The 20,162-nt window shown below is 39.6% G+C and overlaps 1 protein-coding gene across 2 annotated transcripts in view; it reads right to left on the bottom strand.

Moving 5' to 3' along the window:
• The window catches only part of BZW2 (basic leucine zipper and W2 domains 2), a 58,958-nt gene that overhangs the window by 25,297 nt on the left and 13,499 nt on the right, over positions 1 to 20,162 (bottom strand). For both annotated transcript variants that reach the window (XM_030511041.1, XM_030510983.1), the window contains exons 2-5: positions 11,962 to 12,026; positions 5,238 to 5,414; positions 4,030 to 4,133; positions 770 to 835 (exon numbers count right to left, since the gene is read on the bottom strand). In XM_030511041.1, the coding sequence (XP_030366901.1) occupies positions 770 to 835; positions 4,030 to 4,133; positions 5,238 to 5,414; positions 11,962 to 12,019 (405 nt within the window). In that variant the 5' untranslated portion in view covers positions 12,020 to 12,026. The remainder of the gene's footprint in view (positions 1 to 769; positions 836 to 4,029; positions 4,134 to 5,237; positions 5,415 to 11,961; positions 12,027 to 20,162) is intronic.

Here is a 20,162-nt window from a genome sequence, read left to right as displayed (position 1 = left end):
CATTTCTTTTAAGAAATATTGTATTTTAATCACAGGACAGGTTTTGCCATTATCAGCATGCCTGTCACAGCACAGCAAGTGTTTATTACTACTTCAGGCCATTAGAGAAAGATATTTACATCTGTTACTAGGAACTCAAAATAGACAAAATAAATCTGTATTTTGATTTTCAAAAATTTCTACCCAGGTTTTTCCTGCCTCCTTAGAATTCAGTATCACAAAACAGTATCCACAAATATCTGCTACAGCTTAACAGGCAAATCCTGAGCACTCTGTCAGAGGTGATTACTTTCTCTTGCACGTATCTGTGGCCTCAAATACAAAAACTTATGGTTAGGATTCATTCCACAATGCAGGAGTTGTTTAACACTCACAGATTAACTGACATTCTGCACAGCAAACTTGCATTTATTCGATGGAAAACCCACAGAGAGCTGTTCTCTTAGCAAAATAGTAACACCACCTCTCTTAAACAGCTACACCCCAAAGCACATTGAAGTTCTGCACAAAAAAGCCTCAGATAGGAAGGTGAGCTTGGTCAAAGCAACTACAGGAAGCATTAATTCAGAATTACTCTACATCAAGTGCAGCCACTAGTAATCCCACAGAGCTAAATTTGCAGACTAAAGCTGTCACCTGTAGATTCCATCCTCTTTTCCAGTAGAGCTAAATAAAATACATAACAGCGCCACGTTTGTATGAATACACATTGTACATTTACATAGGTTAAAAAGATACTAATGCCCAAGGAGACTGACACCAACATTACCTTTTTGATTTCATCTTCAAATGCTTTCTCCAGGTATTTGTATCTCCTGATAAGTTTATTGAAGACCTAAAGACAAACACAGATTAACTTTAAAATGTAACAGTTGCAGTCGTCCTTCTTTAGAAAAACATGCAAAGGAAAACAAGACTGCCACTACTGAATCCATAAAGAATATCATTAACTAATCCATGAAAAGAATATTCTTCTTTTTATTATCTTCACAGCAGGAAAGAAAAAGTAGGAAGCACTGCTGACTTCTCACACTCTAATATTCTACTGCAGTTATCTCCTGGGTTGCCTTCTCTATTAGTTTGTTCACCAGTGAAAAAATACAAGTTTTGCAATTCTTGCTTCAAAGAGCAATGTTTGAATCAGAGAATTTACTGCAGTTTCAGTCTTCTTTTCTCATATTTCTCAAAGTTTTATTCCTACTCTACTTTTCACTCTACCCATAGATCAAAAGGAGGTGAAAGGAGGAGGAGGAGGTTAACTCTGCACCCTTCGCCTGGTAACATGGCCCTCTGAGGAAGCTGTCAGGTGTAAGCCAATGGAGTGAGTAGCACTGCTGGGCATCTTCAGTAGATGCAGGATCTTGGTCAAATCCACTAACATGAATGCTTACAACAAAACACACTGCTGCCACGGAAAAAGGGAGAAAATTTGACAAAGCTTTTACAAGTATGTTCTTGGAAACACTTGCTCTCCAGTTTTCACTACTTGTTTCCCATCATATCACCACAGATTGTGAAAGCAGAAGCAGCATAGGTGCAGGGTGCATTCAGATAGAAGGGAGAGAGAAAATATTAAATAAATGAATCACTGCTCTCACTCCTATACTGAGAGCACAAAATACAGGACTTACTGTCACAGGTGAGAAGGTTTAGATGGGAAACAAATGACATTATTGTCAGGCTGGATGGTGGTGGTGGGAGAAATTAAGTTTAGAAAGTTTCATTTCACTTTTCATAGAACATGAAATACATCCAAACATCCTAAATGGTAGTATTTTGGCTCAGAACAAGTGAAAATCAAGTTGTGGCCATGCTGAGAGGCAGAGACACAAAGAATTCTAATAAAATAAGGTGTAAGATGAAAATAGAAACTAGCATCTTGTTCATATTTCCAAACAAAATTTTGTAATTTTTATAAGTCCTTGTAAATGACAAAAATATATTTAATAAGGAAATAATCTGCTAAAATATCAACATCAGCTTTAGTCTTTTTTTCTTGAAGACCTTTCACTGTCTGAATTGTTTCCATGACTAAAACCACAAAAAATAGCCACACCAATGATTCACTTCAGAGTCAGAGGAATAAATTATCTAGAAGTTAAGGAAGCTCTAAATACTATTTTATCCTCACTCCACTTTTTCATAATATAGTAAAAGCTCTATTTCCCATTATGCATGAAAAAAAATGGCAAGGTCTATAAAAGGGTACATCTCCTCAGGCATTAACTACAACATGTTGACTTATTTTGGTGGCTCTGGTTTGAAATGCAGAGATTACGTTGAAAATTCCACTGCTCCAAATCCTGAAGCCTTCCTTTCCATTTTCCAACATGAAACCTTTTACTTTAAAGTTCAATTTCTCCTTGGAGGACTGGTACTACCAATTTTTATTATCAAACTATTAAAATTTAAGAAGAAAGAATCGATGCATTTACCAATAACAAATATTTTCCTGAAGTAGAATACCGTGTTTTTAAGAGATGATAAAGCTGATACACAAGAATATGGACTCCCTTTCCAGAAATAAGTATATTTCACTTTTTCAGATTATCGAAGATGTATTTTTAAAGGAGCTTTCTACCATTTAGCAAATAGGTGTTACCCTTCAAATCAGTCACACATCTTTTCAGCAGCTCACCACCCTCAACACCTTAGGAGGGCTAGTGGCTTTTATGTTTTCACTTACTGTCTCCAGCATCCCAATAATTAGTTATTTAAAAAGATAAATATGTTATTTAATTAACAACAGACTTTTGACATACAGGAGTTTCAATGGTATTGCATTTTTATGCAATCCTACTTGCATCCAAACTGCATGGTGACTTTGAACTTTCAACAGAATTCTTACTATATTTTCTCATATAATTATTATCTTCCATTAAGGAATTACACAACTTTAGCTTCTCTTCAATAATGTTTTAGGCTTCATTGCTGTTTTTGTGTTAATTGCACACACACCTATTTGTGCAAGCCTTATTCCTGCAAAAAGATATTATATATCACATACATAAGAGAAATGAAAGCTCTTGGAATATATGCCCAATTCCTAACTAGCTATACAACTGAAGGTTGAAGGCATCAGCTTTGTATTTTTTGTCATTCATATACTTCATAGAATTATTTAGGTTGGAAAAGACCTTTAAGATCATCAAGTCCAATCATTAACCAAACACTGTGAAGTCCACCACGAAACCTTGTCCCTTAATGCCATATCTACACATCTTTTAATCACTTCCCTGAGCTGTTCCAGTGCTTCATAACACTTTCAGTGAAGAAATTTTTCCTAATATCCAATCTAAACCTCCCCTGGCACAACTTGAAGCCATTACCTCTTGTCCTATCACTTGTTACTTGGGAGAAGAGACCAATCCCCACCTCACTACAACCTCCTTTCAGGTAACTGTAGAGAGCAATAAGGTCTTCCCTGCGCTTCCTTTATTCAAGACTGAACAACCACAGTTCCCTCAGCTGTTCCTCATAAGACTTGCGCTTTAGACCTTTCACCAGCTTTGTTGCTCTTCTTTGGACATGCTCCAGCACCTCAATGTCTTTCTCCTAGTGAAGGGCCCAGAACTGAACACAGCATGGAAGGTGCAGCCTCACCAGTGCCAAGTACAGGAGGACATTCACTGCGCTAGTCCTGTTGGCCACACTATTTCTGATATATGCTGTATTTTTAATACAACTAATTTGTTTCTAAAAATATGTTTATACAAAGCTTTCAGACTGCATATGGAAAAGATCAACAAAAATAATAAGGATGGTGTCTAAAACTATACTGAATCAGCAGCAGACTAAGTAAGGAAGACTGCTTTCTGTAAAAGAAAGCATTGCTACCTATGATCAGATTATTTTAGACATCCTATTTTCTTATCTAAAACATATAGGTTAGGGCAGATTACTGGTTAACTGGATTTTCAATTCCCCTGTAACTAGCTTACTGCAGCCTAGACAGCCTGCAGATATTCCACTGTAACCCCTCTTGATACAGAAACGGAAATCAGTAATCAACCAAACGCCTTTACTGACCTGAGCATAATTTCGGATGGCATCATGATCTTCATCTGCAAAAAATACACAGTGGTTGGTCATCTTGGTCTTGTCATTGTCATCTATGCGTGTGCCTCCAGGAGCTAGAAAAAGGAAAAAAAAAAAAAAAAAAAATAGGCAAGGAACAGTTTCTCACTTTGGAGAACGATCTGCAATTACATGTCTTACAAATGTTATGTATCATTGAAACAAAAGGCAAAGGTAAGAGCCAGCAGGGGAAATGGGGAAACAGATAGACACCGAGCTTTGCAAGGCTGCCACGACACCTGACGCAAGGGACAGGCTGGCTGACATGCTGCACCTTAGATCACACAAACCTCACAGGACAGAGATTCAGTTCACACTAAGGAACCTCAGCTGGTTTTGAGAGTCCTGAATGTGATCAAGTAAGTATGGGTTACAGCATAACCCTTGCATGTATTTTAACTACTAGTTTAAACACCACAATAATGTAAATCCTTTCCAAAGAGAAAACTATTAGCAGTCTGTTACTAATTTGAGGACTTGGAACATTCTCCTAACCCCTCTAATGCTTACCAGGCCCATGTAAATATTGAAAACACAGCTGCAAAAGTTTTCTCCTGGCTTATTTTGTTGAGAGGTTTTTTCCTAGATATTTCCACTGGCTTTTGCTTCCTGCATTACCTCAAGTCTTACAAAAACGTCTTTTCTTCTTACATACCAAAGAGCAGGAAGCAGGAATCAAACCAATGTGACCAGTAAAAAGAGCCAATGTATTCAAAATACAGAGGGAGGTGAATGGGATATTTTTGCCAAGCTGCTACTGATACCTGGGAGAAATGCCCCATGAACATCCACAAAGCACTCCTCGTGATCCTTCACTCCTCCTCTTAGCTATTCTTTGTTGCAATGTCTACAAAGAAAGCTTTGCAACAGCTAATAACCTGGAGTGCTGTATTACACCTTCTTATGCTAATGAAGTCCTCTCAGCTCAGACCAAAGGCTTCTCAGAAGTATCCATTTTTGTGGTATTTGCAGAATGCCTCACACTACCAAGTCCCTAGGTATTCCTGCACTACAAACAATGCTATGATATGAGATGAAGAGGTATCTAGACAAGTGAAACTGTAATACAGTTTATAATATCCACTTTGCAAAGGAAAACAGCATCTTAAAAGAAGCAGGGCTGATCATCAAAATTCTGTATCAAGTACACTGCAGGTTACCTAGCATGCTGCCAGCTACCAAAATATCAAAGAGTGTGTCGGCATAGCGGCGGTAATCAAGCCGTGAGCCTGTTGCATCCAGAAACTTGGCTATAGCCTCCAGGTCATTCCCAGCTTCATTGAGGCCTTGGACAATCGTATCCCTGAAGACTGTGGGTTCAAACTTCTCCTTTTCATCTGGAACAGAGTTAAAGGAGAAGGAAAAGGAAAGAGAGAGTCAGTGTTTAATCTTTCTGTTAAAATCCCACATCAGCCAGCAATTGAAATGACCATGACACCCAAACATATTCTTCCCATTCTGGTCAACACACCAAAAGTTTGGTTGTTTTTTTTTTTGCCTTTTATTGCCTCTGGAAATTTTTCAGTGTTTGCCTTCGCTTCCCTCTCATCCTCATTCCCCCAAAACCAATATACATACAAACATACAGGAATAAATAAATAAAGTGGAAGAAATGCAACTACTGAAATGGTTTTCAAATTTCATACTCTTACTTTTCTTGTTGAAGATATTATTGAATATGTGTATCATTATGCATTGCTAAATCTGACAGCAGAGTAAAGGAAATGTCAGTTATGTGTACATAATCCCACTGTAGGAACACTCCATTTTTCATTTCTTGATATTTTTCTTTAAATAACTACTGTCACATATCTAAAATGTTTTCAAAAAGGTATTAATAAAAAGGGTTTGTGTAAACATTTAGCACCAGGCAACACAGAGTAACCAAGAATTTATCTTTCATATTTCCAGCCCCGAGCAGCACTGGGAACACAGAAATGCAGTGCTCACATTGCATTTTCTACAGCTGTCTCTTGTTGAACTCAATTAAGGTACGGTCTGACCCCCGGACAGCATCCCTATGTCTAAATCACAGAATAGTTAGGGTTGGAAAGGACCTCGAGGCCATTAGCCACAACAGATATAACTACAACCTCCACATAAAGTGAGGTAGTTTTACTCATACCTCCTGCTGCTTTTTCTTGCAGGCTGTTAACAGCTCACCACAGACACTTGAAGCTTCTTAACAAAATAAGCCCCAGCTTTATACAAGGGCACATATGAAATGCTTCTTACTGTCCAAATAACTCTCAACTTCAGAAACAAAACTGCGATCTGTTCTGTGGCACTCAACAAACCCAAAACTTATCACCTGCTGACACGAATGTTGATATAAGTTCTTAAAAAACCTGCACATATTATATCCAGAAGATAAATCCAGAGGTTTTTAGTTACTAAGATGAATAAGGATTGGTAAAATTCCTGCCTAAACACATGCTAATGCAGTCTCAAATATACCAGCTGTAACTCCCGCAGACATTTTGGGAAAAGAGGTTCTGGACTTTACATATGCTCTGGGCTGCAAGTTTCCTTTCCCTGCATCTCATACTGCAGCTTTTTATCCCCATCATTAACCAAAAGACCTTGGTTTCTAACAGCCTTTCTTCTCCCAATCTATTTCCTCCTGCCAATAGCAATATGGCAATTAAGTAACTATCTTACTTATGGCAATTAAGTAACTATCTTACAGACACTGCCTACTTTTATTAGCTTTAATATTTCTAATATAGGAAAGTTTCTCTCTCTTCTTGTTCTTCTGCATGCACCTGGGGTGCACTCATTCTACCATCTTCAGGACATCACTTGCACATTCTCCCCCTCTTCCAACACATCTCCCTCACCTGTAATAATCCTATCTGGGACAAAGCAGTCCCTTCCACTCAGTGTCCCAGGCTGCTGGGAAGCTGAGAGGGGACTAGTCAACCCATCCTTCCAAGAAGTCCGGCAGCACACAGCCAACAGCACCTCCACAGCTGTCTGTCAAGAGCTCAGAAGCACTGGAAAAATGAAGCACCACCTTATTTTCCAGAAATCCTCTGCTATGCCTAGCTTTTAGTGGCTTGTTGATTCTTCTTACCCATCTCCACGTGGATTGTTGCCCCATCCCCCAAATCTGACCTCCTCAAATGAAAGCTGAGGATTATTCAACTACATGGATACTCATTAAATTACCTGCTCCCAACCCCAGCTCATCCTGAACTGATGCATGCAACCACAGTGCCAACCTAGTTTCTCCCTTACCACGCTCTCATCGTCCAATGAACTCAATATGCTCTTTCTCTGGACTGCAAGTGACTTCTTCCCAGACTTTTACTTCACCCCAGACCTTAGAGATATTCAGGCTCTGAGCTGTGTTACCTCGACTTTCAGCTGTGATGAAGATCTGGAGACTCCTGTTTGAGAAACTCTCTTTCATATCTGCAGGGCATGTCCATGGCGGACAAACCAGAGAGGATCAAGCGCAGAAACTGAAGAACATGCCTTTGATCTGGGAAAACACCTACAGAGATGCATACTACTGTGATCCCATCCGAGCTATCAGACTGGTTTCTAAATATCCTGTTGCAGCTCTTTTCCAGCTTGAAGTACTAAAACCACCCAAAACAAGCAACAAAGCAACCAACCCACAAACAAGCCAACCTTTTACTGAAGTACTTCAGTATATGTATTTCAGGCAGTTTTGTTTGTGCACAAGAAACCCAGCTCCACCCATAAACAAGTATCTGAGCACAATGATTCTCTTTTGGGTTGCCAAATAAGTATGTATTATTTTCAGGGTAAAAAAAAAGTCATTAACCAGTAAGAAGATAGAACTCTGTCTTGTCAGAGGAGTTAAAAAAAAAAATACATAAAATTCCTATTTTACTTTTTCAAATCTATTTTTTTTCTAACAATTTAAGATGTTTGCATCTAAACTGGAAGGTGTTATATGCTTGGTATCATGGGTACACAGTGCTCAGCACAAACACAAACACCATGATTAATATTTCTTAGCTATTTTAAATCGATTCTTCTCCTGCCCTACAAGTCCTCCCCTCATCTGGAGTACCCTGCCATTTTCTTGTCTATCACAATCTAAAAATTTACATAGGAAGAGGAGGTGAACTCATTGCATGAAAAATTATTTATAAGTTTATGGAAACATTTTCCTACCAAGCTCATGTACTGAAGAGGAATATGCTGATGTAGTACAACAGGGTGATTAAGAAGCCATCATCAAGAAGGGGTGACAGTGTGTTGAGCTGTCAAGTACACAATTACTAAACAAGCACAGTTTCAATCATGGGCTAGCAGAGGCAGGTGTAGCTTGCAGATGTGATGCATACAATATCCAATGCAGAACTGCTATACGGAGCTGCTCATTTTCGTCATGTTCCCAGAACATTTCCTGTCCTCTGCTCTAAGAAAATCACATTTATACCCCTATTCTTAAGAATTAATTTTAGCTTCTCAACAGCAGGCCCACAACTGTATTTCTGTGGAAGAAAAATGAGATGCCCTGTTTGGCCCCTCTTCTGACTTCGTATTAACATAAAGGTGTTAATATTGACTTTTTACTAGGTAATTTTCTTCCTGAAAGTAATACGCATCATTTTGCTTAGCTTCTTTTTATGCTGCCATTTATCTTTTTGCCCTATTTTTTTAACAGATATTAACCCTATGTTATCTGTACCATGGGAACAAACTTGGGTATTGCCTGTCAACTTACTTTAAACAATACACACTGTTCCTGTTAATGCTTCAGGAAGCTTTTTGTTCTAGGGATTTGTCAACTGTCTGGATGTATAAATTTTCTTTACTACCTACTGGCATTTTCACTACTCCTATTTTTCGTCTTCCATTTCAGAACACACACAGCCATTACTTTGTATGCATGCAGTTCAATACAACCCACATTCCACATATCTACGCCACAAGCACAAATACTGGCCACATGCCATTTACTTCAACCTTCACCAAAAAGAAGCAGCATTCAACAGGTACAGAGATTTTACTAAGAACTGGCTAGTTGCCCAGATTGCTAAAAAGTTGATATGGAACTGTGAGATGCCTCCTTCCCTTGGAAAGTTCTTCCCTTTACAACATAATTTTCTTTCCTTCAAATCTTTTTCAAGTGATTTTAATGCCTGTCACTACGTACGCTGCAGGCAAGTTTTATACCTTTTATTAGGTCAAACAATAGAACTGGAAGGAGTGGGATTTACAAGCTCCTCCTTCATAGAATCATAGAATAGTTTGGGTTGGTAGGGACCTTGGGTTGGAAGATCATCTAGTTCCAAGCCCCCTGCCCAAGGATTGCACAGTCCTATCTCAAAAATATTTTAGAAACTAAACACAGTTTCAAACTTTAAAGAAAAAAATATCTTCTTCCTTTTTAGCTCTCTGAAAGCTGAGAAATCGTTCACATTCAGAGATTAGCTGCAGGTAGGTAACCAGTGCTAAGAGTCCATATGGACGTCTATTAGATGCCTCACTGCCACGTCACACCTCACTCCTCTGATGGCAGTGCTCCTGGGAGCTGCAGAGCGGAAGAGTTATCATGGGACACAAATCACACGCCTGCTGCCTGTTACACACAACAGAATAGCCTCCAACTGAAACGCCATGGTCAAACCACAGCCACTGCACTGTGTCCTACCTGGGGGAAATTTCATGACTCTCTGATGAAAGTCAGCATAAAAAACCCTAATAGTGTTAAGTCAAAGATGTAACAGTCTGTGACACTTCTAAGATACAAAAAGCATATACCAACAGAAGGGAATAAATATGCTAGAAAGACATTTCCTCAAGCCCTTTCCCTCTAGAAAAATAACAGTTATCTACAATTTTCTAAGCAGGATCTTCAAATGTTAAGGAAACCAGGATCCCATCATATTTGAAGAAGAGATATTATGCTTTAAGCACACAAAGAAGTGTCTGCATGCTAAAATTTCTATAGTAAAGCCATTTAATATTCCAATCCCATTTAAGGAATCTTTCAAACCTCACCCCCCCCCCCAAAAAAAACCCCAAAACAAACATCCCATTTAATCTTCCAGACCTCCCCCCAGTCTTTTCCTTCTTCCATGTAGTTAGTGAGTTATCTAGTGCCACTTCCAATCACTGTAACAGAAATTCAAGAGATAGGCACAGAATTACAAGTAAAATCTATTTATTCCAATTATTACTTGTATTAAATAGGAGTCAAAGACCAAATCTGTATTAGGACCCACTGTGCCAGACAGTGCAAAACCTGGATTGAAGAGAAAGTCATTATGAGAGAGACAACATTTTCTAATACAATTGTATCAAACAACATATGTACCGTAACTGACTGACCTAGTGATTGATATACTGGATCAATCCAGCAGTATGCACATCTGATTGCTTTTAATAGTTGATCTGACTGAGGTAGTTCTTCAGGGCTTGTTAATTCCACTCCTCTAGCTACATCTGTGCTGTTGCTAGTTAATGCAGTGTACAGCTCCTACTTCATAATGTTCTGGACCATGCTGATAGAACATTAATCCCACTAGTACTGGAGCATCATGACATTTAGCTATAAACAATATAGATTTCTTTTTTCAATTAGTTATACCTACAAACATTGTATGTGCATCATAGTAAGGACATTTTCCATTGAGAGACTGCACTAGTTGAACTGAAGAAGTGATGTGTGCAAAGGAGGAAAGACAAGAGAAAGCTGGCACTGCTTTTTAACATGACTGAAATCAAACCATTCTGCAATTCTCACCCAAGCTTCGTGATCATCCTAGACCTTAAGACACTCACTCAGCTCTTCAGACTTATGACAGAATTTGTCATTTTTTGAGAAAGGTTACCAACTCTTCTTGTTTCTCTCATTCGCACTGAGAGAATGTTCTTATTTACATTTTCTGTCAAAAGATGTTAAGACTAGGTGTTAGCTTTTGATCAGAAACAGGAAAGTCAAGATGGAAAAAGTCTGTGACATGACAGACAGGAACCCCACCTGTGTGTGCTATAATAATCTGCTATTGCAACACCAAAAAACCTAAGCATCTTTTCATAGACTTTTTTCCCTGACAGTAATTTATTATCTATATTTTTGCTCTCTGCCTCGAAATGTTGGGCATTCATCTCAGACAAATGAACTCCAAGTATAGTGTAAGCAAGCATGTTAGGATGACACTCACTGTACAGAATACCTGGATGATCAGTATAATTATTACCACTTTGCTTTCTTTAAAAATTGATGCAATATTGCACATAAAGAAAGAGAGTGATGGTCATGTTTACAGAAAATCAGCATCACAATGAGAAAAATGAGACTTATGCAATGGTAATTGCTTTAACAATAAAAAAACCAAACTACAGTAACAGCAAATACAGTATTTGTGAAACAGGAGCTTTCTGATCTCTATTGTTATAGAAAGCAGGGCCAATCTCATGGAGAAGGAAGGCGGGAGAATTCCTTTTTAGATGTGAAAGGTTCATTTATAGAGATGCCGTTGATTTGGCAAAAATGTCAGACAATTTTCCTTATGTAACCTTTAAATAAAAACTCCTATTTTGCTTTCATAGTTGAAAAGGATGTTTTAAGAAACTCCTGAAAAACATCTAGTAAGTTTTCTTCCTTGGATGCAAATATACTATAAATTTAGTTAGAATCTAATTTTTTAACTGAGGTCCGGAGAAGAATTAATAGCCAGTAAACCCAAATTTTACAGGAAGTCCTAAAATATACAGCAAAAATAATTGAATTCATAGAGCTTAGTTAAAAACATCTGCACTCTTAACATGGCTGAAGAAGAGGAAAACCTTAATCCTATTGAATTTTCAGTTATTTCATATATTCAGTTATGCCCTGTTTCTAATCATTTTAACAAAGAGGAAAATCAAGTAAAACAATGTAACGTAACCTACCCCTCTTCCTAGTTTTGAACCGCTGGCCTGTTAGCACCGGCTTCTGATTCTTATTCATAAAATTTCTGGAGGGGGAAAAAAAAAAAGGGAGAAAAAATTTTTACTATGGCATTTACAGACAAGGCAAAATAAACATTCAGTGTAGTAAAATCCTGACACGTGGAAGGGAAATAAAGGTTTTGATGTATACTCAAAGAATATTTCACATTATCTTAACGATGAAGAGCACTATAATCCAAGAATAACTGACAAGATGCTTCTCTCAAAGCCTTGCTCTCCGCATCCCTACAAAAACCTTCAAGGTTCAAACCTGAGCAGGAAGGTTATGGAGCCTCTGCCCTTAGTGCTGAGGCAAGAGCTCAGCAGCGCTGCCCATACAGCTCAGGGGGATGCTCGGGGACACAAAAGCCACCAGGTCTGGGAACCATCCTGGGAGGGCTCGGCATGGCACATGGTGATGTTCACCAGGCAGATGGAGTCCCAGGGCTACATGCCATCCTGCTAAAGACATAACTGTGGTCTAACCACAAAGACAATCTTTTAACCATCAAATCCTGCTCAAATGTTTCTTCTTATCATTATATCTTAATGACTTTTAGTTCATAAAAACATGCAGGTATCATAAAAATGATAAAAGATCACCAAATACCTCCCCCTATCAACTCAGTGTATAAATACACAGTTAAGGACCTACACGGCGTATCGTATAACAACAACAGTAAAAAATATTTGGCTTACATTACTTCAAACCTTAACAGCAAATCTCAATATTCAACGTCAAAAAATTTGGGAAGTGATCATATATTAATGCCATTTTAGCTAAAGAAAACAAAACTATCTTTCAGCTTTGGATATAACTTGTTTAATCACATGAGACGCAGATTGCACAATGAGCAGCTACACTGACAGCTGAATGCAAACAGCAGTGAATGCAAGGAAGCTTTGCAGCATGTGGCAATCATCACGGGTCATCCCCTGTCCTGCCAACAGCAATTGCTACCACTGAGACTTACAGGCCACCTATTCCACACCCTGCACATCATTAGCTCACTGCTACATATGATTCGCTCATCCAGAAGTAAGCTTTATTGTGCAAGAAGCTTTTTCCTTTGGGCATGCTCTTCTAATAACTTTAGTTTTACAAAAATTTGTATTATTTGTATTTCATCATTGTGGACTCTGCAGATCTAGTTTAAAAGTACCGACATATACCAACATTTCTTCTTCCCTGAATGAAAAGAAACTCAAGCTCCATGGCTAGAAAGATGCGATCAATCGCACATTACTATCCAAGTAATACTCTCTCTACGCCTGACAGTTCATTTAGCAACTCTGTTAACAATGTTCCAGCTATGCAACATGTTCCCTTTCACCAGACTACCTCTTCCAGTCACAGCATCACTGGCTGACCACTTCTGCACCATTTCACATGTTTCGCTTGGCAAACCACTGCTTCCTAGTCTAGGTCTACCACTTATCCACAGTCAAAAACCACACACATGCATTGGAAATAGCCAGTAAAGTTCAGAGCGAAGACTGGTTTTGCTTCCTACAAGTCATAAAAACACAGAGATCAATAAGCAGTTAAAGTGAGAGGTTCACATTCATCACCAAGATTTAAAACTACGACTTTAACACACCAAGGAGCATTTTGGAACGACTGCAACACTGGAAAAACGATTTGCACATCTGCAAAGAGAGTTTAAAATGGTAAACCATTCATATTACAGGATCTTTTAAAGTGCTGTAGGATCCAAGCCTCCCTTCAACAGCAGAGCTCGGAAGTCTCTTTCCCCCACTTAGCCATCTCAGTGGCAGAGGAACAGGAGATGCTTTACAAGTTAATTAGGCAGATAATCTAGCAGTCAGCAGGGATAAGCAACAGCCCAGTGTCTAGCTGGTGAGCAGCTAGATCTGACATACTTATCTGGTTTGCCTTTCTGACCTTCAGTTATTTGTAAGAGACTGATCTGTAATATATAACATTGTCCCAGGTATTTTTTTATTGTTTTTATGCTTGGCGCTGATACCTTACGCTTTGTTCTGGGTGTAAAAATGTTCATTTCAAGAGACTGCGGGAGGAGCCCATGAGGTTTGGGAAGGAAGTGTCAAGCAAGCCACGCAGCGCTTAAAAATTAATCCTCATCACAGCTCTTTCAGAGGACAAGCCATCAGGCTGGGATTGACAGTGCCCACTTCCTTTATGAACACACAGAAGCCTTTGGGGCAACAAAATGAATGACACCTGACCTTCAAGCGAACCATACTGGTACGGTTTTCCAGTTGCTGTCAAAGATATAAATGCATATGCTAAATTTCTAGCACCAGACTTCTTTCCTTTGATGCAGTGTCTTTTTAAACTGTGAGAAGAGTTGCTCGCACCTGAAGCTTGACTATTGGATTTTAAAACTACTCCCTGTGAATATAAAATATGTCTTTTAAGACAGCTGGGAATGAGATCTTTTAAAAAAAGCAGTTAGACTCACCACTTGTGGCAGATTTAATGATGAAGGGTTCAGTGCAACAGAAAAGACTCTTGAATAGTTAATTACTGGGAACACAGGATGTGCCTTCTTCTATATTTAGCTTTAAATGCACTGCAGTCTAAACTGCTGGAGTGAGGGTCAGGCTTTATAAGGCACTCCTGTAAGTACTGGCCCAGAGAAAGCATAGGCTGGGCTTAAACCATGATAGCCCTTTCAAGAAACTGCAGCATGAGCCTGAGCAAAACCAATCCAGTGATCTATGGGACAGCCCAGGATGTATCTACACTACAAGTGACACCAGCTACTGCAAATGAGATTTTGAAGCGCTGCTGCCACCACAGCAGGTGCTGGATGGTAGTTGAAAATTTACAAAAGTGAATGCAATGCAAAAAATATTTCATTTTTTTTAATCAAGAACACACCAACAACAGCACAACAGTGATGGCTGAAGGCTGTAAATTCAGAGTGGCAGCATACAAACTGGCACAGCACACTTGATTGCATTGCGGTGCAGCCTGCCTCCCAGGTGTGATGCAGCTATAAAGCCTTGAAATCATAAAGGACCTTGAACTGCTACATATATTCTCCATTTTGAAAGGCACAGGATCCGGATAGGTCAAAGCCAAAGGCAAATTTTGAAATCCTAGCTAGAGAAGTCATAATGGTTTAAAAGGAGTAAAGATCTTAAGGATGGATATGGGTAGAAAGGAAACAGCCTCAAAGAGAAAACCCAAACCACCAGTCAAACTTGTATCTTGCAGCCCAACATCCTCCAGGATTCCTAAGAATTGCCACCAGGAAAGAGAGCAAGCTACTTATCACGCTCCTTTCATAGACTCACTCTTGTACAGAAGATGGGAGAGGCTCAGCAACAGATGCTTTATTCTTGATTCCCTATTTCAGATCCAGAAAACCTCTCTAGAAAACTCATGTGTTCAAATTCCATACACAGAGACCTTATATTTCATAAGCAGGTAAGTCAGAAGCTGGGCTGACTCAAGTGGGATATGTCAGAGAACAATACAGAACAAGGCATCACACTCCAGAATGGGCTTATTTTCTACACCAACCTCAAAACACCTAAGCCTGCTGATCACTAACTTGCAGCTATAGCATTCATCAGAAAAATTAAAAAATGAATGACTTGAAACAGTTTGCCAAATTCCACTCCCACTCTTGTTAACAGGCTTCAACAAAACAGAGTCATACTCAAAAAATACTTCAGCTGTTGATTTGGTAAATTCTCCTGGAACTGCTTGAAGTCCACAAGTTCAGCTTTTCTCTACAGCTGCTTCTCATTTACATTCTAAAGGCACTAAACAGGTAAAACAAAACTGAGGGACATCTACAGTTGTAGATATCCAGGCATATACTATTATAGCAGCTTCTATAATCGATCAACCCTTTTCACCGATTAATAAAAATTGTAACAGATTCAATCAATAAATACAGCATTAATTAATACAATTTATAAAACCAGCAACAGATAAAGTAAAAGTTACTTCAGAGGTTCATCAAGTTTGAACTTGCTTATTAACAAGTTAGAAAAACAGAGTCTTTTATCCATACCACAAGGAAATTCTTAGGATGATTAACTCCTAAATTATTTAAAGCCTTGATAAAGCTGAAGTTCCTACCAAGCAAAAATACTGAAAACATCTGTTCTTGGAAACATGTTGCTCAAATTGAAAAATAAAATACTAAAACCCTTTAGTCAAACCAACACTATTTTTCTAAGCATCATTTTAACACTTCTTTTAACTGAAATCTCAGAATCATCTGAGATTCTGCAAACATTAACACGCTCACGATGAATTCAAGAACAGTTGCCTCACAGCAGCGAAACTCTGCTGCCCTAGTTAGAGAGACAGAGAAATCCATGCCAGACAACAAACATCAAAAAAAGAACCACCATTTAATAAAACTCCCTACCAAGATTTTATGGCTCTATGTATGCAGGGCACTGTAACAACAGTGAGGGAGCCCATGGGGGCAGGAGGCAAGCCTTTGGGCAGTGCACTGGAGGGCTCCAGCAGCATGGTTCCATGGGATGCTGCTACTGCTGCTGTGGGGATGGTGTTTGATTGACAGGGTGCTGGAGAGAGCTGCCAGAGCACCACCAACACAGCACCACCAGCTTTCACAGGAACAGATGCTTGGCAGCAATGACTTCCATCTCCTTCCCTTGCTCAGACATCATGTAAGACAGGAGCACTCATCCCAGAGTCAAATAAAATAAAAGCATATAAAGGGAGAGTTTCTATGAAGGAAAAACCCCAACCCACATATCAAGGTCAATCTTTTTTTCCCCCCAAGAAGTAGAATATCCAGGACATTAAAGGACTTTACTTTTCATCCAGCAATGTTACTAGGTATTTTCAGCCTCTCACTGCTACAGTTCCAAGCTTCGGATGAAAACCAAAAGAGGGTTTTCCTCTTCTTTCAGCAGCAAGCCAAGGAATTATGTTAAAAGCAAACTACCGAACTCGAGCAGCATCGAGGAAGAGCTGCCCTAGCGCTTCTGCTGGAGAGGAAACATGTCAGCACAGAGCCAGCAGCTGTCTCTCCTCCCTGGGAAGGCAGCAGGCAGTGGATACAAGCTAACAAAACCTGTAGGTGGAAAACTCATAAATCATTGCCAGTACAGAGGAACTGAGCGATGTAAGGGGATGACAGGACAGAGCGGATGCAAGGCAGCCGCTGGTTCTTGCCAAGTCCTTGTCAGGCTTCCCACTTTCTACCTGGACACCAAGTCCCTGCGGGGACTCTCACAGCTCCTCCTTTTCTGCAGGCACTTCCCAACAGCCAGGTGCTGCAAGAGGTGAGTGACCACGATGCACATCAGTCATGCTGCCTGCACAGTTGCTGCAGCATTCACCGACACAACAGCCATGAAGCATTTTTTGCTTTAACGCAGGTTATGTAGCCTTGTAAGGCTAAGAAATCCACCTCAGCTGCCAACACTTCTCGGGTCCAGTCAGTGTGAAGGAAAAGCACTTTATTTATACACCTGAGGCAGTATGATGGCTAGCCCGCAATGTGAAGAGTGGTGGTGACGCTCCCCACTCCTGCTAAAGCTCGCTTTGATACCATTGAAAAATAATATGATACCATTGAAAAATGATACCATTGAAAAATAAGCAGCTCTATTTTGCTACTGATCAGGGTCCCACGTGCTGAGAAAGGGACAAGAGAGGCACTAAGAAGCCACCTCTCCTCTCTCCCTAATTGCACTTCTGGGGAGCTGGCAAGACCAAACCCCTACACTTAGTGCAACATGGTGGATTTTCTTCACACAGGCTGACTTGTGCTATCTCACCACCATTTCCCGACTCTTGCCTTCTGCTGCTAAAACACAGGGTTGTGTTTTTTTTAAAGAAGTGACCAATAACCTGGAGGTCTGTAACTTCAGCCATAGTACAAATCAGCAGGAAGGGCAGCACCGGCAGCCAGAAGGTTTATCTTGCTATTTTGCGCACAGAGGCCACCAGCAGCGTTATAATGTTTACGAAACCTTTATCCCAAAGGTGCAATTCGTTCCAAGCAGTAAAGCCAGAGCCAGGCTCTTGACACGTTAAAATCCCCTCACTGATTTTATTGCACAAACGACCTTAATGGCAACTTGCAGGGACTAAGCAGTCACATAACAATGTGCAGGGTAAATATAATCAACCTTATGTTTTAATATTTACATGACAAAAAAGGATACTGCTAATCCACATGTTTATTGCTGAAAAATACACCTTCTGTTATGGATTAATTTTGCTTATGACATTACAGTACATGAAGCAACTAGATACCAACCTTTGATTTCATACTTGGAAGCATGCCCTTGTCACCAGTGGCTATCACGTGTAGTACCTTAAGAGAGTGCTGTAACAGGTTTTCGACACACACTGAATACTCTGTCTTTCCCAAAAGAGCTTCTGGAGCTCCTAAGGCACCTAATCTCCCTCCCTCCACCCATCCCTCACTTTCTTTTTTAATCACAGGACAGTGCTTTTCCACAATAGAGTGTCCACTCCAATGAAGTACTTGTCCTTTATTAGTATGCCTAGTGGGAGAGAGAAATGAAGAGATGAAACAAGTGGAATTGGTCTCATCCTGCAGCAAGTACAAACAAATACCAAAAGAGAATGAAGCTTACCACACATGACATAAAAAATAAAACTGTGCTCATGCACAATTCTCCAGCCAATTCTCCAACTGGGCATGCAACCCATGAGCAGTTATCCAGCTGAGAAGTAAGTAATCCCAGAAAAAACAACAAGACTTAACTCACCAAAATTTGCACTATAAATCTCATCACTTAACTGCTCAACTGGGATGCACAGGAAGATGTTTCTTGAAAAGCAGTCAAAAAAACCCACTGCCGCCAATTAATGTACAATCAGACACACTGTATTAGAGATCCAGCTTACTGCATGTGTTTCAGGAGAGCGGGTGTTTCTCAGGCTAGCAACCAAGAGTTTCTACAGAAGCAGCTCAACTGAACAACAAAGTAAAAACAAAACAAAAACCTCCCATGACCGAAGCACTCTGAGTGCACTTCACAAGGTCAAGAGAACTGTAAATCAAATCATGGAGGCAATGGAGTTCTGTGTCTCATAATCAGCAACCCTATGAAAAGCGCATCAGTCACAGCACAGTCAGTGGAAAAAAAAACAATAAAAAAAAAAAAAAGAAGAAAAAATCCTTAATCATTGACAGATGAAAATACAAGTCAAGAATATTAAATTACACACTTGGGTTGAGACATACAAAAAGTTATCTTTCAGTAATAGGGTTTCTTTCAGCAACTAAGAGGAGGAATTAGATATAATTCTTCAAGGACAAGGTATTAGTAGGAGCTTTTCTCAGCCTGTTGAGAGCTCTCTTAGACTGCTGTGCTCCTCACTGGAGTACCCCGACATAATGGAGATGGGGTATTGCTACAGATCAGTTCGTACCCAACTAACATTCATTTTAAGGTAACGGCTAGTCATCCAACTCCAAGCTTGCATGCCTTGCCAGCAGGAAAACCTCTTTAGAAAAAGAAAGGGATAAAAAGGATCAGCAGAAATCAGGGTCAGGTGAACTCAGAAAACAAGCAGAAGATGGTACTCTTCCAAAGCTAATGAGGTTTAGTCCTTATACGAGACACCACTTTCAATGGACTGTGCAGATGTTAGAAGAGGATTAGAAGAAGATGTATTAAAAGGATACCAGAGAGGTTTCAATCCTAGTAAGATGTCTGTCAGACACAAGACAACACGATAGCTCAGCAAGGAAGGCCAGTGCAGGGACAGCAGCTTTCTCAAGTAGAGTATCATTCCTCTGCTCAAGTCCACCCGGCTTCTCTTTTTTTAAAGTATCAGCCCACTGAAAGTTTTTACAGTGTTGACCCTACTCATAGAATTCAAATATCACAACATTAAAATCAGATGATGTGCCGTTTCCATTTTTCTTGCTACCTCGAGGCTCTGAGCAGCAGCAAACACACAGATCATGATCACCAGTGCCTCCAGGATACAGTGCTGCAGCATTTGAAAACCCATCGTCTTCAGAATTACAAAGGGCTAAGCTTAAAAATAAAGAAATAAATACAAAGTGTGCATTCCCCAGAAAGCAATGCCTCCCAGTTGCTAACAGTTTATTATTTCATGAACTAAATACAGTAATTAGAGGAGGGATGCATTAATAGCCAGCACCTCCTACACACCTGCAAGCGGTGAA

This window comes from Strigops habroptila, chromosome 1, assembly GCF_004027225.2.
Source record: "Strigops habroptila isolate Jane chromosome 1, bStrHab1.2.pri, whole genome shotgun sequence".
NCBI classification, from domain to species: Eukaryota; Metazoa; Chordata; class Aves; order Psittaciformes; family Psittacidae; genus Strigops; species Strigops habroptila.
Note: the sequence above shows the minus strand (reverse complement) of the source record. Positions and strands in the feature narration are given on the sequence as shown.